Genomic DNA, 15,880 nt, shown 5'->3' with positions numbered 1-15,880 from the left:
CTTGGCACAGCTCAGCACTGGGGAGCCTGGCTCAGCTTGGCTCAGCTCGGCACCAGGGAGCCCAGCCTGGCTTGGCTCGGCACAGCTCAGCCCTGTGGCACAAGGGAGCTCGGTTCAGCTCAGCTCGGCACGGCTCAGTCCTACAGCACTGGGAGCCCGGCTCGGCTCGGCACAGCTCAGCCCTGCGGCACCAGGGAGCCCGGCTCGGCCTGACTCGGCTCGGCACAGCTTGGCACCAGGGAGCCCAGCTGGACGCGCAGGAGTCCAGCTTGGCACGGCACAGTTCGGCCCCGGTGTGCAGCGCAGCCCGGCTCAGCAAACCCAGCCCTGCAGCGCGGCAAAGCCTGGCAAGGCTCAGCCCGGCCCCGGGGCGCAGGGAGCCCGGCTCAGCCCAGCAGGGCCCTGCCACGCAGGGAAGCCTGGCACGGCACGGCTCGGCCCATCGCGCAGAGGACAGAGGCAGCGATTGCAGTATTTTTAGATCACCAGAAGCAAGAAAATAACTCAGGAACGGCGGGACTCTGTCATCTCTAGCGAAAGAGCGGGTCGTGTGGTTAAGCACAAAGCCACCCTCAGCTCCCAGCCCGGCGAGGCTGCCCGGGCACCCTTGCGCCGCACCGCACAGCAGAGCTTCGGGGTTTTACGCGAAGGACCAAAAATAAGGGAGTGAAACCTGAACTTGGGTATTTTTGCTGGCTGCAGCAGGACTCAGGAGGTTTGCGAGCGCATGGTTTTCATTCCTTAACCCCTCCTCCCCCACCGAGAGGGCTTTTGTCACTACCGCAGCGGTGCTCGTCCCACGCTCTCGCCCGAGAGGACAATTTGGTGTTGCAGCCACTCTCCTGAGCCCCATCTTGTCCTGCCCTCGCTCCAGGCAGATCCCCCCCTCAGCTCTCCCTGTCTCTGCAGAGGTGCCTCAGGACAGCAGCTGCATCCCCCCCCCCCCCAGAAACGCAGCGCTCATCCTGCTCGTGTTCTCGAGGCACGGCCCAGGGAAGCTCTTCGCTCCAGTATCTGCTGATCTCTTTATTGTCTGGGTTACCTGTGGGAGGGGAAACCTCCCCCCGCAAACCGAAAACTTTACACAGCACATTTCAAAGACTTATACACAGGATCAGCGCCCTGCGGGCCTGCAGATTAAAGCTGGTGAGGAGTCTGCCCAGGGGTGGTGCAGCAGCAGCGCACCTTGGCACACCGGAGACGAGCTGGCATGCAGCTACCAGATCTGCTTTGGTACATGGGAGCATATGAGGAACAAACCATGCCTCCGGCAAGCGCATGCACTCCTGACGTGCCAAATACAGGATGTCCCTTCCCCACCTGCATTTCTTACCGGCACATCTCACCCCTCCGAGGAAACCACAGCCTCGCCAGCAAGGCGAGCATGGAAAGCCACCCCATCCTTTCCCCAGTAAGTCACCTAAGGATCCCTCCACTGCACATCTCCAACCTTTCCCTGCGCTGATAACGCGCTCTGCCTCACCAGTGGGCCCTGGCAGGCTTCACCACAAACACACGGCGGCCAGAGCCGCGGGATGCAGGGGAAGGACTGGCTGGACTGGGCCTGGCTGCGGGCCCCCGGTCAGACGTTTCAGGCCCCGACGCTCCAGGAATCACTCTGGCAGAGGTGGAGCTGCAGCTTGGGAAGGTGCCGGGCGACCACACCGACACCTGCATGTTTATAATGTGCGCGTCCCACCTAGGGGCAGGGCTCAGAGTGAGAGAGGATGCACAAGGGATCTTGGAAAGGCCGCTTGTTCCCAGTCTCAGCTCACAGACGTCGGCTCGAGGTTCCCGTTGGCGGCTGTGGCTGCTCCGTGGGCCTGGGCAGAGGACGCGGCTTCCTCCTGCCTCCTGTCGTCCTTCGGCCCGGGCCGGCACCCCACCATCAGCAAGTGACTCTGTTGAAGCAAAAAAAACAAGGTCACGCGGGCACTGCTCCAGCAGCGCAGGCTGCCTGCGGCTCAGCAGGAGCTCCCAGGGCTTTGCAGCTGGACCCGGCCTGGGCAGAGGCAAGGCAGGAGCCCGAGGTGTTCCCCGGGGCAGCCTTTTGCGCCTTGTCGCTCCCTAACGAATTGGCCGTTCCATTTTGAGACGGGAAGGCCAACAGACCGGGAGAAATCATTCCTCTGGGCTCCTGCTTGAAACCAACGGCTACGGCAAACCGATGGCCTTCATTCAGGGCCTGCGGGGTGTGCGCTCCGGGGCTGCGGCCCCACGCTCAGCTCCCGGGAGGAGAGAGGCACTGCAGGGACCTCTTCGAGCTGCCGAAACAGCGTCTGAGAGAAGACGACAGGCGCAGAACGGGGCGTCTGAGGACGCCTCCAAAGAAGACGCCCTGCGGGGACTTCCTGAGCAAGCCGCAGGCTCTGAGCAGGACACCGAGAGGTGCAAGTTAGAAGTGGAAAAATTACATTCAAAAGAGAGCACTGTGGAGTAAATGTTATTTGAAGAAAGAGAAAGCACAAGCCCGCTGCCCAGGAGATGATTTCACCACATGGAAGAAAAGGGGCTTCCCACAGCAGTTCAAGCCACTTAGTGGTCCCAGTCCCCAGCCTGCAGCCGAGACATCCCTAACGCTTCCCAGACAGTTCCCGCGACACCCATCCCACACACAGGAAGACACAGTGGCACTAAGCCACCCAAGGAGAAAAGGCGACTGCCTGTCCTTTGCAGGCAGCCTGCAGCTACCCCAAGGACAAGCTCCGGTTACCATCCTCGCAGCTCTCATAATATCATCCAGACCGTGGGCGTAACACGGGCTGCCCGACTGGGTCCAAATTTCGCTCTATGGGAAAGCAACCACCTGAGAGCCTGGCTGGCACAGCGGGCCTGCGAACAGGGAGCAGTTCTCCCCCCAGGAGGGCACATCTTCCAGCTCGTCGCAGAGCTCTGGAGGCAAAGGGCTGCCTGGAGAAGGAGCTTTACTTCACAGCTGGAAGCCCCCGGCACGTTCTCCTGGCTGTACCTGTGCAGGTAGCTCTGCAGGAGGCTCCACGGCTGGGGAGAAGATGTGGGCAGACAAGCTCCCTCTGTCCGTCGGCACCATCTGCGGTGGGATGCCTGCTGGGGAAGGTTCCTCCAGGGCCAGTATGTCTATGGGGGCCTCGGCAACGTCTCTGATTGACTGCTCGAGGGCCATAGAAGGATCAAAGAGCAGAGGGGACGGGGGACACTGCATGCCATCACCCACCACGTCCAAGTCCTAAGAGAGAAAACACCAGGAGCGGCCCATCAGAAGGAGCGGTCCCAAGGAGCCACAGGAGACAGCAGCAAGACTCTTTGCAGCCGTTCTTTGTCACCCACTCATCCTGTCAGGCAAAGACCAGCCGCTCGGCTTCGTAAGGGCTGCAAATCAAGAGCACCAACAGATGGGCAAGGGCTCAGCACAGCTGAGAACCCAGCCGGAGCTCCAACGCCAGCACAGCCGGCAGGGCTTGCACGTGAAAACACGGCATGCGAAAATAGGGCAGGCAGGAGCAACCCTCATTCCACATCCTGTTCAATGAATGCTTTATTACAGCATTCAGTGGCAAAAGACTGTCTCCTCTAACACCAGGGTGGGAACAGGCAGCAAACTGCTCCAGCGCTTCGGCTTTATCACAGGGGCACAGGAGGAGGAAATCAGAGCAGCGGGCATCGTGCCGCCAGGAATCCCAGCCTCTTCACCGTGCTACTCACGCTCCCCGCCAAAGGGAAGAGAGGCCGCGCTGCCCCTCAGCAGCTGGGAACGCCAGCTGCGGCGCACACAGCGTCCCCGTGCAACGCAGCTAAGGGGCCCTCCTTTTCCAGAAACAGCGCGATCCAGGCTGGAAATGCTGGACTCCTTCTGAAGACAAGGTGTGGGGCACAAGGTCCAGAGCCCAAGGTGATGGTGCTGCCCCAGATGGCAGAAGCATTCCTGCAGCAGCCAAAAGGGCTGTGAAAGGGTCTGATTTTGATCTCCTTAGGATACTCACCGCTTTCGCTCCCCTGCCAAGACTTAGCAGAGCCCTCTTTGCTTGCCCTGACACATATCGGGATAGACAGTCTCAAGCTTACTCCTCCTGTCTGCCCCGCTTGCTGCTGTCTGCAGCATGTGCTGATAACACTGCTGACATGAGAGGCTGGGATTCTTCCGAGGCTATTGTTAGAGGAAGGTATTTGTTTTGGCTTTGGAGGGAGTTCAACATCAAGGCGGGATGTCTGCGACTCCAGAGTGGCACTTTAACAGGCTGGCGTTACGCTAGATAAAGCACAGAGGCTCTACGCAGCCATACAGCTCTGAATCCTTTCAAAGCAAGGAAGCACGGTTCTCGCAAGGGTGTCTACGACAGGAGACATTCCAGCATGAAAGGCCCTCAGTGCGGTCCTGAAGGAGGGCAGACACATGCCATCTTATCTGAGTAGCACACAGAAGTCACACTTGCCAGTAAGGCCACTTCCAAAGCAGGCAGCTACTCTGCAGTTCACGTCCGTGCCCGGCTCAGAGTACAAGGTGGGGGAAAAGGCAGAAATGAGGCCCCTGGATTCTTACCCAAACAGCCACTGGAACCCTGCACAGAGCAAGAGAACCCTCTTGAAGGGGACTGGGGGGGGGGGGGGGGGGGCACACAGCTATGTTTTTCATTTCTGACCTGAAAAAACATCTCCTACAAAGACTGTTTTCACATACAGCCGCGTGCTACCTCAGCCTTGCGAGCGCTCGGCCCCACAGGAAGGAGAGCTGGGCTCCGGTCCAATGCCCACTGAAGTCAGTGGAAGCGTTCTCCCCGACCTCAGTGGGCACTGGATCCAGTCTTTACTCCACAGCAGCTCTACGGCTGAACTAGGCTCCTACCAAGCAGCCCCAGATTAATGCCCTTTCAAGGCACCGAATCAGTGGTGTATGGTCTCTCGTGTTAATGCAACGTCTGTTGCCATCATCTTGACTCCAGAACTGCAGGCAAACCCTTCTCCTTCAGCAAATTTTAGGTTATACGATTTGCCTGCTGACGGAAGCCCTCAGGAATCTTGGTGACATCCAAATTTTAAAGCAAGTGACGTCTCGTTCAGAGCAGTAGCTCCAAATGACCACAGTAGTTTGGTTTAAACAAATCTCAGAGGATTTTAAGCATGTAGGCTTAACATCCATGCAGGATATCAGAATAATCTGGGGATTAAAATCCTCATGCATTCTTCATGGGAGAGAAGGAAAAAAAATCCGCTTTTAAAAAAGCCCCTAAATACGGATTTAAACAAGAGCACAGCCCTTCCAAAGGAGCAGTCACCATCATGTTCAAAACCCTACAAAAACAAGCATTTCCCAAACCCTTCACATTCTTGCACATTTTTCAAGAGACGACTCTTCTCCAAGCCAGCAGGAACAAAAATAGTTCATACATTAAGCTCCTGGCAGAAGGAAGCGATGAGAAACATTAACATTTTAGCCTCCCCTTACCGGGCTGTGCATGCTGATACCACATAACCATATTGTTTGAGGGGAGTCCCTCACAACTTAGGTCTTGCTTGCCCTGGCCTCTTTCTCCAAGGAGAGGGTTGACCTGTGCACCTGCACGTACTCTGCCTGGGAGGCAGCAGCTTTACACGATGCCCACGCGTGTTCCTCAAGGGGAACACCAGCTCGGTTGCATTACAGCCCACTCCTCCTCCTCCTCCCCCCTGAGCACTTTAGAGTGACTTCATAACATGTAATGAAAACAGCAACCTTCACAGGAAGGTTCTCTGCAGGACACCTTGCTTATATGCCATGGACAGGTTATACTAGAGCACACCGCACAAGTACTCCGACTTACATCACTGAACTCCAGGGGTAAGCTTTCCGTGGGCTGGAGCTCAGCAGCGCTCAAGTACAGATCTGTGGGGGCAGCTTCCAGCTCCTCAGGAACAGACAGTACCTGCTCAGGTACGTACATCTGAGGAGGCAATCGGAGGTGGAGTGGGCAGCACGGATCCTCAGAGAGGCTTACGGGAACGGGCTTGTTGCACGGCACTTCCTCTGATCCTTGACACGGTTTAAACAGAGTCTGATTAGTATCTTGACAGATGTCTGGAAAGATACCGTCAAGGGAAACTCACAGAGTATGGCAGACAAGCTATTATAACCCATCCATCCAAAAGCATAAAAGCTCCCCACCCACCCCACCACTCAGGGATCACAGTGTTAAAAAATACAGTTCTCCTTCATGGTCAGGAGTCCAGACTCCAGAGCTGCATCCTGAGCGCCCAGTGACGCAGGCCAAATTACCTTACTTACATGATGGAAAATGGGGACAATGCTGACAGCTTCACAGTGGGGGCTGGGAGACTTAGCTGGATACTTGTAAACACTCACAGATCCTCAGATGGAAGATATTACAAATGCACAGGCTTACTTTTATTTGCAGACATCCATTTAAAAGGCATCTGCACAAGCCTTAACATCTAACACGCAGCAGAGATACTAGCATGCACAATGCTTTTTCCAGAGCCAGGAATTTAGTTCCGGTATTTCTATCTTCCCAGTACATTTTCTTTCCCAATGGAAAACCTATTCCTGCCAGAGGTGTAAATGGGATTTCCTGCCTTTAATCACAAACAGAAACTTTGCTCCAATTGTACCTCACTTACAGAGCAATCCATCAGCAGACAGCAGCTAGAGAATTAATCCCATCTTCTTCCAGCAAAAGAGAACAAGAACCTGGCAAAATCACAGATTGACCCACTGCTGAAGGCAGCACGATGGTCTACATACACCATGTTTTTGCTGGCTATCATAAGCTTTCTACTAACTACTGCAAAGAACGACCGAGCTTATTTCTTGGGCTGTCCACTCGGTGACAGAAATTCCACTCAACTTAATATTCGATGCTTGGTGCCAAAGCTGTTTTCAAGCATGGAGCAAGTCTTGCAAGTCAGATATCTCAATATCAAACCCACCAAAATAACTAGCCATGCTGATGTTCTTGACGTTTGCGAAGCTCGATTTACAGCTTCCTCTTTACACAAAGCAGTGAAGGAGCGAAAAAAAATCTTTCAAACCCACATAAAATGCAAAGGACGCCAAGCTTAACCCAGTTTCTTAAGCTGACTAGATTTCAAATTTACCACTGCGCTCTAACCTCCACGCACTGAGGCGACTCCGAACACACTAACAAGATTCCCAGGCGGGCTTTGGGGAGCCCATAATCTGTGCGAGAAGTAACAGTACGGAGCCCAACCCAGAAGAGCCACATCTATCGGATACTCAAGGGCAGATGTGGTCTGAGAAGTGTCTCTATACGAACAGCAGGGTGGGGAGCCAGATTTAATCTCTCTGAATGACTCCAGATCAAGCGCTTACTTTATTGGTAGCCAAAAAGCATGAATTGCCAAGCTGACAAAATCACAAGCTCCACCTGGAGCCCAACAACCCAGCTGGGTTCGGTCCCTTTAATGCATTGTCGCAAACAATCAAGCTTCTGAAAACCAAACAAAGCCCAAGAGCCTCCTGACAATGCACAAAGCAGAGCAGACTGCAGATGTTATCGGCTCAGCAGGACTAACCAAAGTAAAATCTTGTTTGTGTCAGTAAAAGTCAGCTGACACACTCAGACACAAGGAAATAAAACCCCGCTTTTTCCACTCCCTTCTCTGCCTGCACTGCTCAAAGTCAGCCAGCTGCAAACAGCAACTTGCTCAAACCATTTCAAAGGTATTTATCCTGTCTTTATTTTAAAATATATGGTCACTACAGAGAAACAATGGCAGCTTCCTGCTCCCTGGGCTGCTCCCTGTGCATAGCTGGAGTCAAGTCTGCCAACTTCAGTAACAAAACAAAATGAAGAGTTCATCCTCCCCCTGGCTGCCAGTTCTCTTCTGGGACAGAGCGCTGCAGTTTATCCTGACTCACTCCAGCAACAGCTGCTAACTCAACTCGAGACACGATCCAAACCTGTTACGGGACGTATCCACCCAATTCCACTTAAGGGTTGTGCAGATGTACCCAGGGGCAATGTTTGGTTTGTGGATCCCGGGTTGCTGGTGGTGATCTATGAGCTGGAGAAATTCAGCGGGGGAAATTCAGAGCCAGCTGTTGAAAAGCCAAGGTCGATTCTGGAAGTCGAACAGCCTGAAGCTGCTCAGAGACATACATGACATAGCAGGCAGGCAGGCACTGTTCAGTGTGGGATTTCATTCTAAACGACTAGCACCTTTCAAGGAGCCCAAATGAGAGCAAGATGGCCCATGGCAGCCCCAGCCAGGCTGGAAGCTATTCCCTCATTCAGATCCTCCCAAATCCGCTGTGCCTCAACGGTCAAACATCCCTTCGTTCTCGCTTGCTTATAGCGGGACTCACGTAGAGCCGCTCAGCAGGCCCTACGCTCTGGATGGCTGTTGGCACTCCAGCACCCGTAGCCAAGCCTCTAAGAGCAGTAATGCACAAAGTGAGAGTGAACTTGCTTCTCTCCTCCTTTAATACATCTGGAAATTTGCTTTGTGAATCCCTCAGGCTTGACGAGGTTTCTCCTGTTGCTTCCAAGTGAATTGGCCATTCCCTTCTGATGCTCTGGATTGGCCAACATACCACAGGAAGACATTCCTCTGGGCTCCTGCTTGAAACCAACGGTTACAGCAAACCGATGGCCTTGATTTAGGGCCAAAATCAAAAAGGAGGATCAGGCGCACTTCAAACTGCCAGCAAACAGTCATGAGCGCGACCCAAGACAGCACAGGCAGATGGAAGGATACGGTTAAGGCAGTGCCTGGTCATCGGGAGAGACTGGTTGGAGCATCGAACATCATCAACAAAGGCCAAGCACCTCTGGCTGGAGCGAGTGGTGTGTGCCTGTAAACAAGTCGAAAAGAAGAGCTCAGAGCTGCGCTGGAGATTTTTCTGGCTCTTTTCCAGAGAAATCCCCTCTGCTATACAGCATTTTTACATTCTGCTTTCAAAAACATGCCAAGATTAAAATTCTCAGTTCCACTAGGGCAGATTTTCACTCCTCGTTATGGCCTTTTCATTCAAGCTTTTGTTAGGCAGACCTGAGATAGTAAGACAAGCCTCAATTTCAATACAAAGAACGTTATTACCCCAGAAGGATGTCTCAAAGAATGGCTTTTCCCAGCTTTATCTTCTGACTTTACAAAGTCAGTCAAGGGAATGCTTTACATTTAAAAATGGCGATAAAGAAATTGCTGCGCACACATGACTTGGGTTCAAATTTGAGCATGACAATGGGCAATCTGACAGGGCCAGAAAGCCAGAGGATCTGGCCTAGGATCACGCCAAGGAAGGGGTGAGAGGAGAAACCCAGTTTCCAGGCGAGGCTGTAACGCAAACCAGGCGGCGACCAGAGCTCTCAGCTCAGCTGCTGCTGGACACCCACCTGCTGGGCGGCACCGTCAGTTGCCAGCATCCTGCGCTCCTTCAGCTGGCGGTGAAGCAGGGCTTCCACGCCGTAGCGCTGCCGGTAGCGTCGCAGGCACTTCAGTCGCTTCAGGTTCTCACGCTCCTTGGCCATGAGCCCCTCCGGGCCTGTCAGAAGGCTGCTGCCTGCAGGGGAGCAAGGGGGGGATCAGGAAATACCACCCCCCACCTGCCACGTTCTTCCACCGTGATTAAGCCAACACCCCCCTCTTCCGATAGGGCTTCTTACAGAAAATGAGGCCGATTTTATTTTTCTGGTACCGAGAGCCAACATCAGCCATCAAGAGCTCCAACAGCTGACTAACGACACAGATGTCAAAGCGTCTAGTGACCGAGCAGTGAGCTTTGCACATATAAACAGGAAGCACATCTTCTGGTTACATAAGAGCATGACAAAGCAGCCTCCATCCAGAAACTTTTCCCAATTGCTCTGGGCAGACAAGGAATTCTTGGGCTGACAGAATATTTTTAAACGACGTCTTTTAAAATACCTTGACCGTTCAAAAGTAGACTGTGATTTTTGCAGGCAGAATATAAAATTTGTCAAATTTCAGCTTACTCATGTGCAAATTCTGGAAGTTTCCCGTAAGCATTCCTAGCTGTAATTACAGGGCAATGCTCAGCATCTGTTTTTCTATTACTGGTTTGCAAAAACAAGTTCTACAAAATTGTTATGTATAAAACTTTCAGTTATTTTTACTTGAGACTGGACTGTACAATAGCCTTTTCTGGGATGAGCTATTATAGAGGCTGTGCTAGAGAAAGCATTCTTTGCGCTGCAACACTTTCAGCCAGTTATACAACGCCGTTCTTCATCTGCTGAACTACAAATTCCTGCCTCACAGAGCATATTCGGTACAGTAAGAAGTCCAACCGAAGCCAACGTGCTTTTGCAGGAGAAAGTTGCTCTGTGCTAAGAAGGAATGTCATTACAGCAATACTAGCATAACTATAGAAACAAACCTTTGCCGATACAGGCAGGACCTTACGGATGAATAAATTTTCTGTTTATAAAACCAAAAACAGGAAATCCCATACAAAAAAGAACTTTTGTCTCAGAATTAACTTTGTAGTCTCATTTCCTGACAACATTGCAAACTTTGAAGAGCAAAGAAATCCGGCAACCTTTCTAACCCAAGTGATACCAATCTCCGGGCATAAGGCCAGCCACAGAAATACCTACTCCATCTCACTTTCAATCCTACAGCAATTCTCACCCTTGCAAAGCTAGCACTGCAATGAAATGTGCTTCTAAAAAAGCAATAAAAAAGCATTTTTAAATGTAGAGGTCTGCATGTGCTCTAGAGAAGCACTGCGCCCCATGGCCAGATGAATAGAGATCAGTGACTACCTGTACCAGTACTTGCCTATGGCTTCATGTTCTCCCTTGCGGCTATGCAAGTATCGACGTTTCTTCTCCTTCAGAAGGTGCTGGAGTCGTTTGAACTGGTCAATATACAGGGACTGCAAGCGGATCAGCTTCTCTCGCATGATCAAAGCCACCTCCTCGGCTGTGTATACACCAGCGTGCCTGAAAAGCCCCCAAACAAACAGGGTAAACTTTATAAAGGTCCCCTCAGGGCTGTTCTTACCGAATGACACGGGCATTACCTGAAACACTGACTGAGCAGGGTTTGATTAGACAGCTCAGTAAGCGAGGAGCAGAACTAGTGAAATTTTTTTTTAAAGCTAAGAGACCACCCACAGACTGCTGCTAGATACCTGGCTAGATGGGCTACTCCGCACTGAAAAGAGGATCAACAGCAAATGTTTCACAGAAGAACCACCAAGTCCAAGACTTGCAAGCACTCATGCCTAACAACTCACTAGAGACACAAAGTCCAACTGCAACATCATTAATAACGTCATCGCTTTAACATAACCGCCATCCACCCTGGTATCACCCGGAGTTCAGGGCGTTCTGCAGGACACGCGTAACCAGCTAGGAGCCGCCACCACCACCCAACTTACTTCAAGGGATCCTCCTGGTCGCTATCAATGCTGTCAGCCTCGCTGTCCGGGTCCCCTCGCCACGTCTGGTCCACTGTGATAGGGTCCTGCTCGCCGTCGCTCCAACTGTCGTCATCTGCAAAGACAAGTCTCCGTGAGAGGCAGGACCCTGCCCTGCTTCCCAGGGCTTGTTACTCCAGCACAGGGCAGCCAGGGACCCCGGGGGAGGCTGTTCCACGGCAAGTACGGAGGTGAGCCAGCTCTGTCTCTCCTCCAAGAGAAACTTCTCCCCAACACAACGTGAGCGAGCAATATGGTACAACAGGAAACCCACCAATTAATTATGTGCAGCCAAAATATACAGCTCCTGTGGAGTAACATTCTTGCCTACTTAAGAACCACGAACCGCCTGCCGGCTCCCCACCGAGTGACCCTGCAAGATGGGAAGCTCACCACCGAGCTGTAGGGAACAGACACATCTAACAGCAGTGTTTGACAGGCACAGCAAGAGACTAAACAAGCAATGAGGGGAGCTTCCAGACACGTCTACCGAAGAGAACCCACAAGATTTTGGCCTGGTGATGGGACATACCTATAATGTGACTTATCTGCAGTCACTGGTAGGCAAAACACACAGGGGTGTGGGACACGATCTTTTGCCACAGACCCCAGGATCCCTTTTCTACCACTGGATTTAATAAGCAACGTTCTTGGCGTTTCCAAACAAAAAAGAGAACTCCTGGTTCTCTCTCACCGGTTTTCACGTTAAATTCTTACCTAGGATTCGACTGGCTTCACTGCGGCTACTCTCTGCAGTCTGGGAGCCCAGCTCTGTTTTGGCGTAAGAGCTAAGCTGGCAAAGGAGAGTCTCGCTTACAGGTCCAGGATTGGACTTTTTCATCTGAGCTTGGAGTGCCAGAGTATTCCTACGGGCATGTTCCGCGCAGAACGACACACTGAGCAAATAAATCAAAAACACGTTACGACTCCAAGCTCTCAGTCAGCCAGCAAAACGAACAAGCGATACAGTGAGAAACGCTCCCTGCCATTTGGAAGGCATACCCCACTCCACAGCTACCCTTCGTGAGCAAAACGTAACCATCTATCACCGGCTGCCGGTATCGTTCAGAAATGCCAGAGAGCCCCAAGTGGTTCGCAGACCACACACCACCATAAAACGCCACCTCTGGCACTGAAGCCGGCAGCCACATGGCACAGCAGCAGGGAGAGAAAAGGGCTTTTTACTTCAAGCCGCAGAGGTAAACTGCTTCCAAACATTCACGCTGGACTTTAAAGTTTTCGTGCAGAGCACGTTGGCCCACATTAGATGCATCCTTTTTATCGCAGAGGCACCAAGGGCAGAATCAAGACTGCTAACGTTCAAATTTCAGTGACCTCTGGGAAGTAAATAAAGGCCGACGCTCCAATAACTGCATTCTGCTGACGTGTTTACTGGGTGTCAATAATTATTCTAGGCCTTTTCATCTGTAACAGCTGGAACATTTTACACGCATCAAGGAACAACAAGCACAACCAGGTCATCAACTCCAAATAATACATGACCAGAGGATCTGTAATACATGACCAGAGTATCTGTGTTGAGGATTAACCCTAAGCACAGACACAGACAACTCGAGTTTGCCAGGGTTAGCTCAGGTGCAGCACCATGCGGATGCAACCGCAGCTCCCACCAAGCACCCTGGCTCCTGAAACAGCACAGCCACCTTCTGATGACAGAGGGCAGCAGCCTGATAGTCCTGCAGGACCAAAAAGACTCCATGCAGAGCTCTCAGTGCTCACAGTCTTTCTGCTGGATTAACAATGCTTCAAAAATGGAAAATCACTTGTCTGAGGTTAACATAAGCGCAGCAGCAGAATAAGGAAAAGGACCTGCAGAGACCTATGCCTTCACCCCATGGTACTCTTGCTTCTGCCTCTTTTAACTCTATACAGTACAGAGCAAAGGACTGGGAAATGGAAATGCTTACCCATCCTTTTTCTCTGGTTTGGGCGCAGCGTTTGGACACCGCTTTCCGTTCTTTGTTGAAACGTAGCTGCACTGCTTGAAAGGAGCAGTCCTGTCTTCCAGAATATGCTTAATACAAAACTCCTGCCCTTCCAGCCGTGGCTGCGAACACTGGCGGTGAGTAAAGGCACATGACAGAGGTTCCTGGGGCCGCGGCACAGGAGTAAGGCGTCCTCGACTTGACGGCAAAACATGGATCCGAATTCTGTTCATGCCAACACCTGCTAGAGAGATACAGCTCCAATTAAAAGAAATTAAGCAAACGACTGATAAAAAGAAAGAGCAGTCTCTGCTAATACCTGCCAACTTCTGAATAAAACTCTTTGTCCTCCTGGGACGAGAAACTGTTCCTACAGACATAGTTTCATGGGAAACTCGACTTCACAGTAACCCCAATTCGGCGGCAGAGGAAACATGCTTCACTTAGGTACCTGAGCTTCCAAGCGTTGCCACCTGCCAGCAGCGTGGCCAGGGGTACGTTTTCCAGACCCCCTTCCCTCTCTGCACAAACCCTCCACGCCCCAGCGGGCAACCGCTCCAACCCCACCATCCCAATATGCAACCCCTTCCTCCCAGTGCAGGATCTGCCACCCGATACAGAACCATTCCCTCCAGTCCCTCGATACCAGGCACCTTCCTCCCTGTGCAGGACCCCCCACCCCTCAAACACCCTCCCATATACACCTCCTTCTCGAGTGCCCAATCCTCACCCCCACCTTTGCACTCCCTCAGTGCAGCACCCCATGCTCCCAATTCACAGGTCACCAGCTAAGCCCCAGTATAGGATGCTTTCGTCCCAGCGCACCCCTAAGTGCTGGCCCCCCCTACTCCCGGGGCACCTCCATGCATGATTCCCTTCTCCCAGTGCACCCCCGTGCAGGTCCCCCTTCCTCCTGGTGTGCCCCCCCTGCACGGCCACCACCTCCTCCTCAGGCACCCCCCCGTGCATGTTCTCCCCCTCTCCCGGTGCACCCCTCGGGGCACCCCGTATGGATCCTACCCTCTCCCGGTGCAACCCGTGCACGGTCGCCTCCTCCCCGGAGCACCCCTCAGTGCACCCTCGTACAGATCCCCCCAATCCCGGTACACCCCCGGGGCACACCTTGGTGCATTCCCGTGCAGACTCCCCTCCACTCCCGGTGCACCCTCCCGGAGATCCCCCCCCTACCGGTGCACCTCGTGCACGGCCACCTCCTCCCCGGTGCACCCCCATGCAGATGGCCCCCCCCGGTACACTCCTCGGTGCACCCCATGCAGATCACCCCTCCTCCCGGTGCACCCCCTCGGGGCACCCCGTACACGGCCGCCTCATCCCCGATGCACCTCCCGGTGCACCCCCCTAGTGCACCCCCTGCACGGCCGCCTCCTCCCCGGTGCACCCCTCGGGGCACCCCGTGCACGGCCGCCTCCTCCCCGGTGCACCCCTCGGGGCACCCCCGTGCAGAGCCGCCTCCTCCCCGGTGCACCCCCCTAGTGCACCCCCCTAGTGCACCCCCGTGCAGACCCCCCCCCCCGGTGCACCGCCGCCTCCTCCCCGCGCACGTGCTCCGCCACCCGCCTCGCGCCGGGCCCGCGCATGCGCCCTCGCGCCGCCCGGCTGCCCCGGCGCCGCCATTTTGTCCGCGGGCGGCGGGCGTGAGGGGGGCTGCCGAAGGGGCCCAGGTGGCGGCGTCGACGCGGAGGACGGGGCGGGGGATCGGTGCCCGCGGCCGGGACGGGTGGGGAAGAAGCCACCGGGGGAGCGGGCAGGCGGCGGGGCCGGCGGGCTCTGCTCGGGGCGGGCGGCGGCGGCGCCGCCGCCATCTTACCTCGCTCGCGCCCCAGCCTGGCCGCCGTCTGCGCCGCGCGCGCCCGCCCGCCCCTCCCGCCGCCTCACTGGCTCGCCCCGCCGCCAATCCGCGGCGGCCGCAGGGGCGGCGCCGCACGCCGTTGGCCGAGCGAGCCGTCCCTCCGCTCAGCGGCCGGCCACGCCTCCTCCCCCCTGGGCGGTCACGTGGAGGGGGGGCGCGGTGGGAACCGACACGTGGGCGCGGGGCCGCCGCCGCCGCCGCCAAGGAAGAGCTCGGGACACAGCGCTGCAGCTCGGCTGCCTCCTTTGCCGTTCACTTTTATTGATGTGGATAAATACACAGCGAGAGACAGTGCCCGCGAGCGACCGAGCACCGGCGCCGTGCCCGGGGAAGGGGGGGGGGGGGAGTGTCCTTACCGGGCGCCCTTACCGGCGGCCGCTGCAGCCGGTGAGCGGAGGCAACGCAGCCGCGGCCCCGCCGCGGGGGAAGCGGGGTTGCGAGCACCCGGCAGCCCTGAGTGAGAGAGGAGAGACGGAAGCAGGTTTCGCATTTTGGCTCCGGGAAGGCAAAAAGCTCCCGGTGGCCGCGGGGCACCGGCTCGGCCGCCGCCCCCCCCCCCCTTTCCCCCGGGAGCTCCCCTGCCTTTGCCCCTTCCCCTGCAGGAGGGAAAGCTCTAACACCGGTTACGGGCTAGAGCAGGTAGCACACGTCTATCTGGTTTTTAAAAAGTTTCCCGAAGTTTAAATA

At 54.6% G+C, this 15,880-nt stretch overlaps 1 protein-coding gene and 2 non-coding genes across 9 annotated transcripts; all 3 read right to left on the bottom strand.

Annotated features, from left to right (window-relative positions):
- Nucleotides 1-1,006: 1,006 nt before the first annotated feature.
- On the bottom strand, nt 1,007-15,214 carry KANSL2 (KAT8 regulatory NSL complex subunit 2). Of its 7 annotated transcripts, none has more exons than XM_068921294.1 (11): nt 13,775-14,213; nt 13,643-13,693; nt 13,306-13,567; nt 12,095-12,273; nt 11,339-11,453; nt 10,731-10,898; nt 9,327-9,489; nt 8,689-8,785; nt 5,775-6,028; nt 2,969-3,205; nt 1,007-1,901 (listed from the first exon to the last, which is right to left on the bottom strand). In XM_068921294.1, exons 1-11 carry the CDS (start codon nt 14,019-14,021, stop codon nt 1,767-1,769), a joined length of 1,908 nt encoding a protein of 635 aa, XP_068777395.1. In that variant the 5' UTR covers nt 14,022-14,213; the 3' UTR covers nt 1,007-1,766. The 7 variants fall into 7 exon arrangements, with proteins under 7 accessions (XP_068777395.1, XP_068777397.1, XP_068777401.1 ...); XM_068921296.1 differs by having other exon boundaries at nt 13,306-13,564; XM_068921300.1 differs by lacking the exons at nt 13,643-13,693; nt 13,775-14,213 and adding an exon at nt 15,152-15,214.
- Nucleotides 2,056-2,188, bottom strand: LOC138062667 (small nucleolar RNA SNORA2/SNORA34 family). Its single transcript, XR_011136576.1, has one exon. It is a non-coding gene; the product is annotated as a small nucleolar RNA SNORA2/SNORA34 family (small nucleolar RNA).
- LOC138062666 (small nucleolar RNA SNORA2/SNORA34 family) lies at nt 8,465-8,600 on the bottom strand. Its single transcript, XR_011136575.1, has one exon. It is a non-coding gene; the product is annotated as a small nucleolar RNA SNORA2/SNORA34 family (small nucleolar RNA).
- Nucleotides 15,215-15,880: the final 666 nt, after the last annotated feature.

This window comes from Struthio camelus, chromosome 28 (assembly GCF_040807025.1).
Source record: "Struthio camelus isolate bStrCam1 chromosome 28, bStrCam1.hap1, whole genome shotgun sequence".
NCBI classification, from domain to species: Eukaryota; Metazoa; Chordata; class Aves; order Struthioniformes; family Struthionidae; genus Struthio; species Struthio camelus.
Note: the sequence above shows the minus strand (reverse complement) of the source record. Positions and strands in the feature narration are given on the sequence as shown.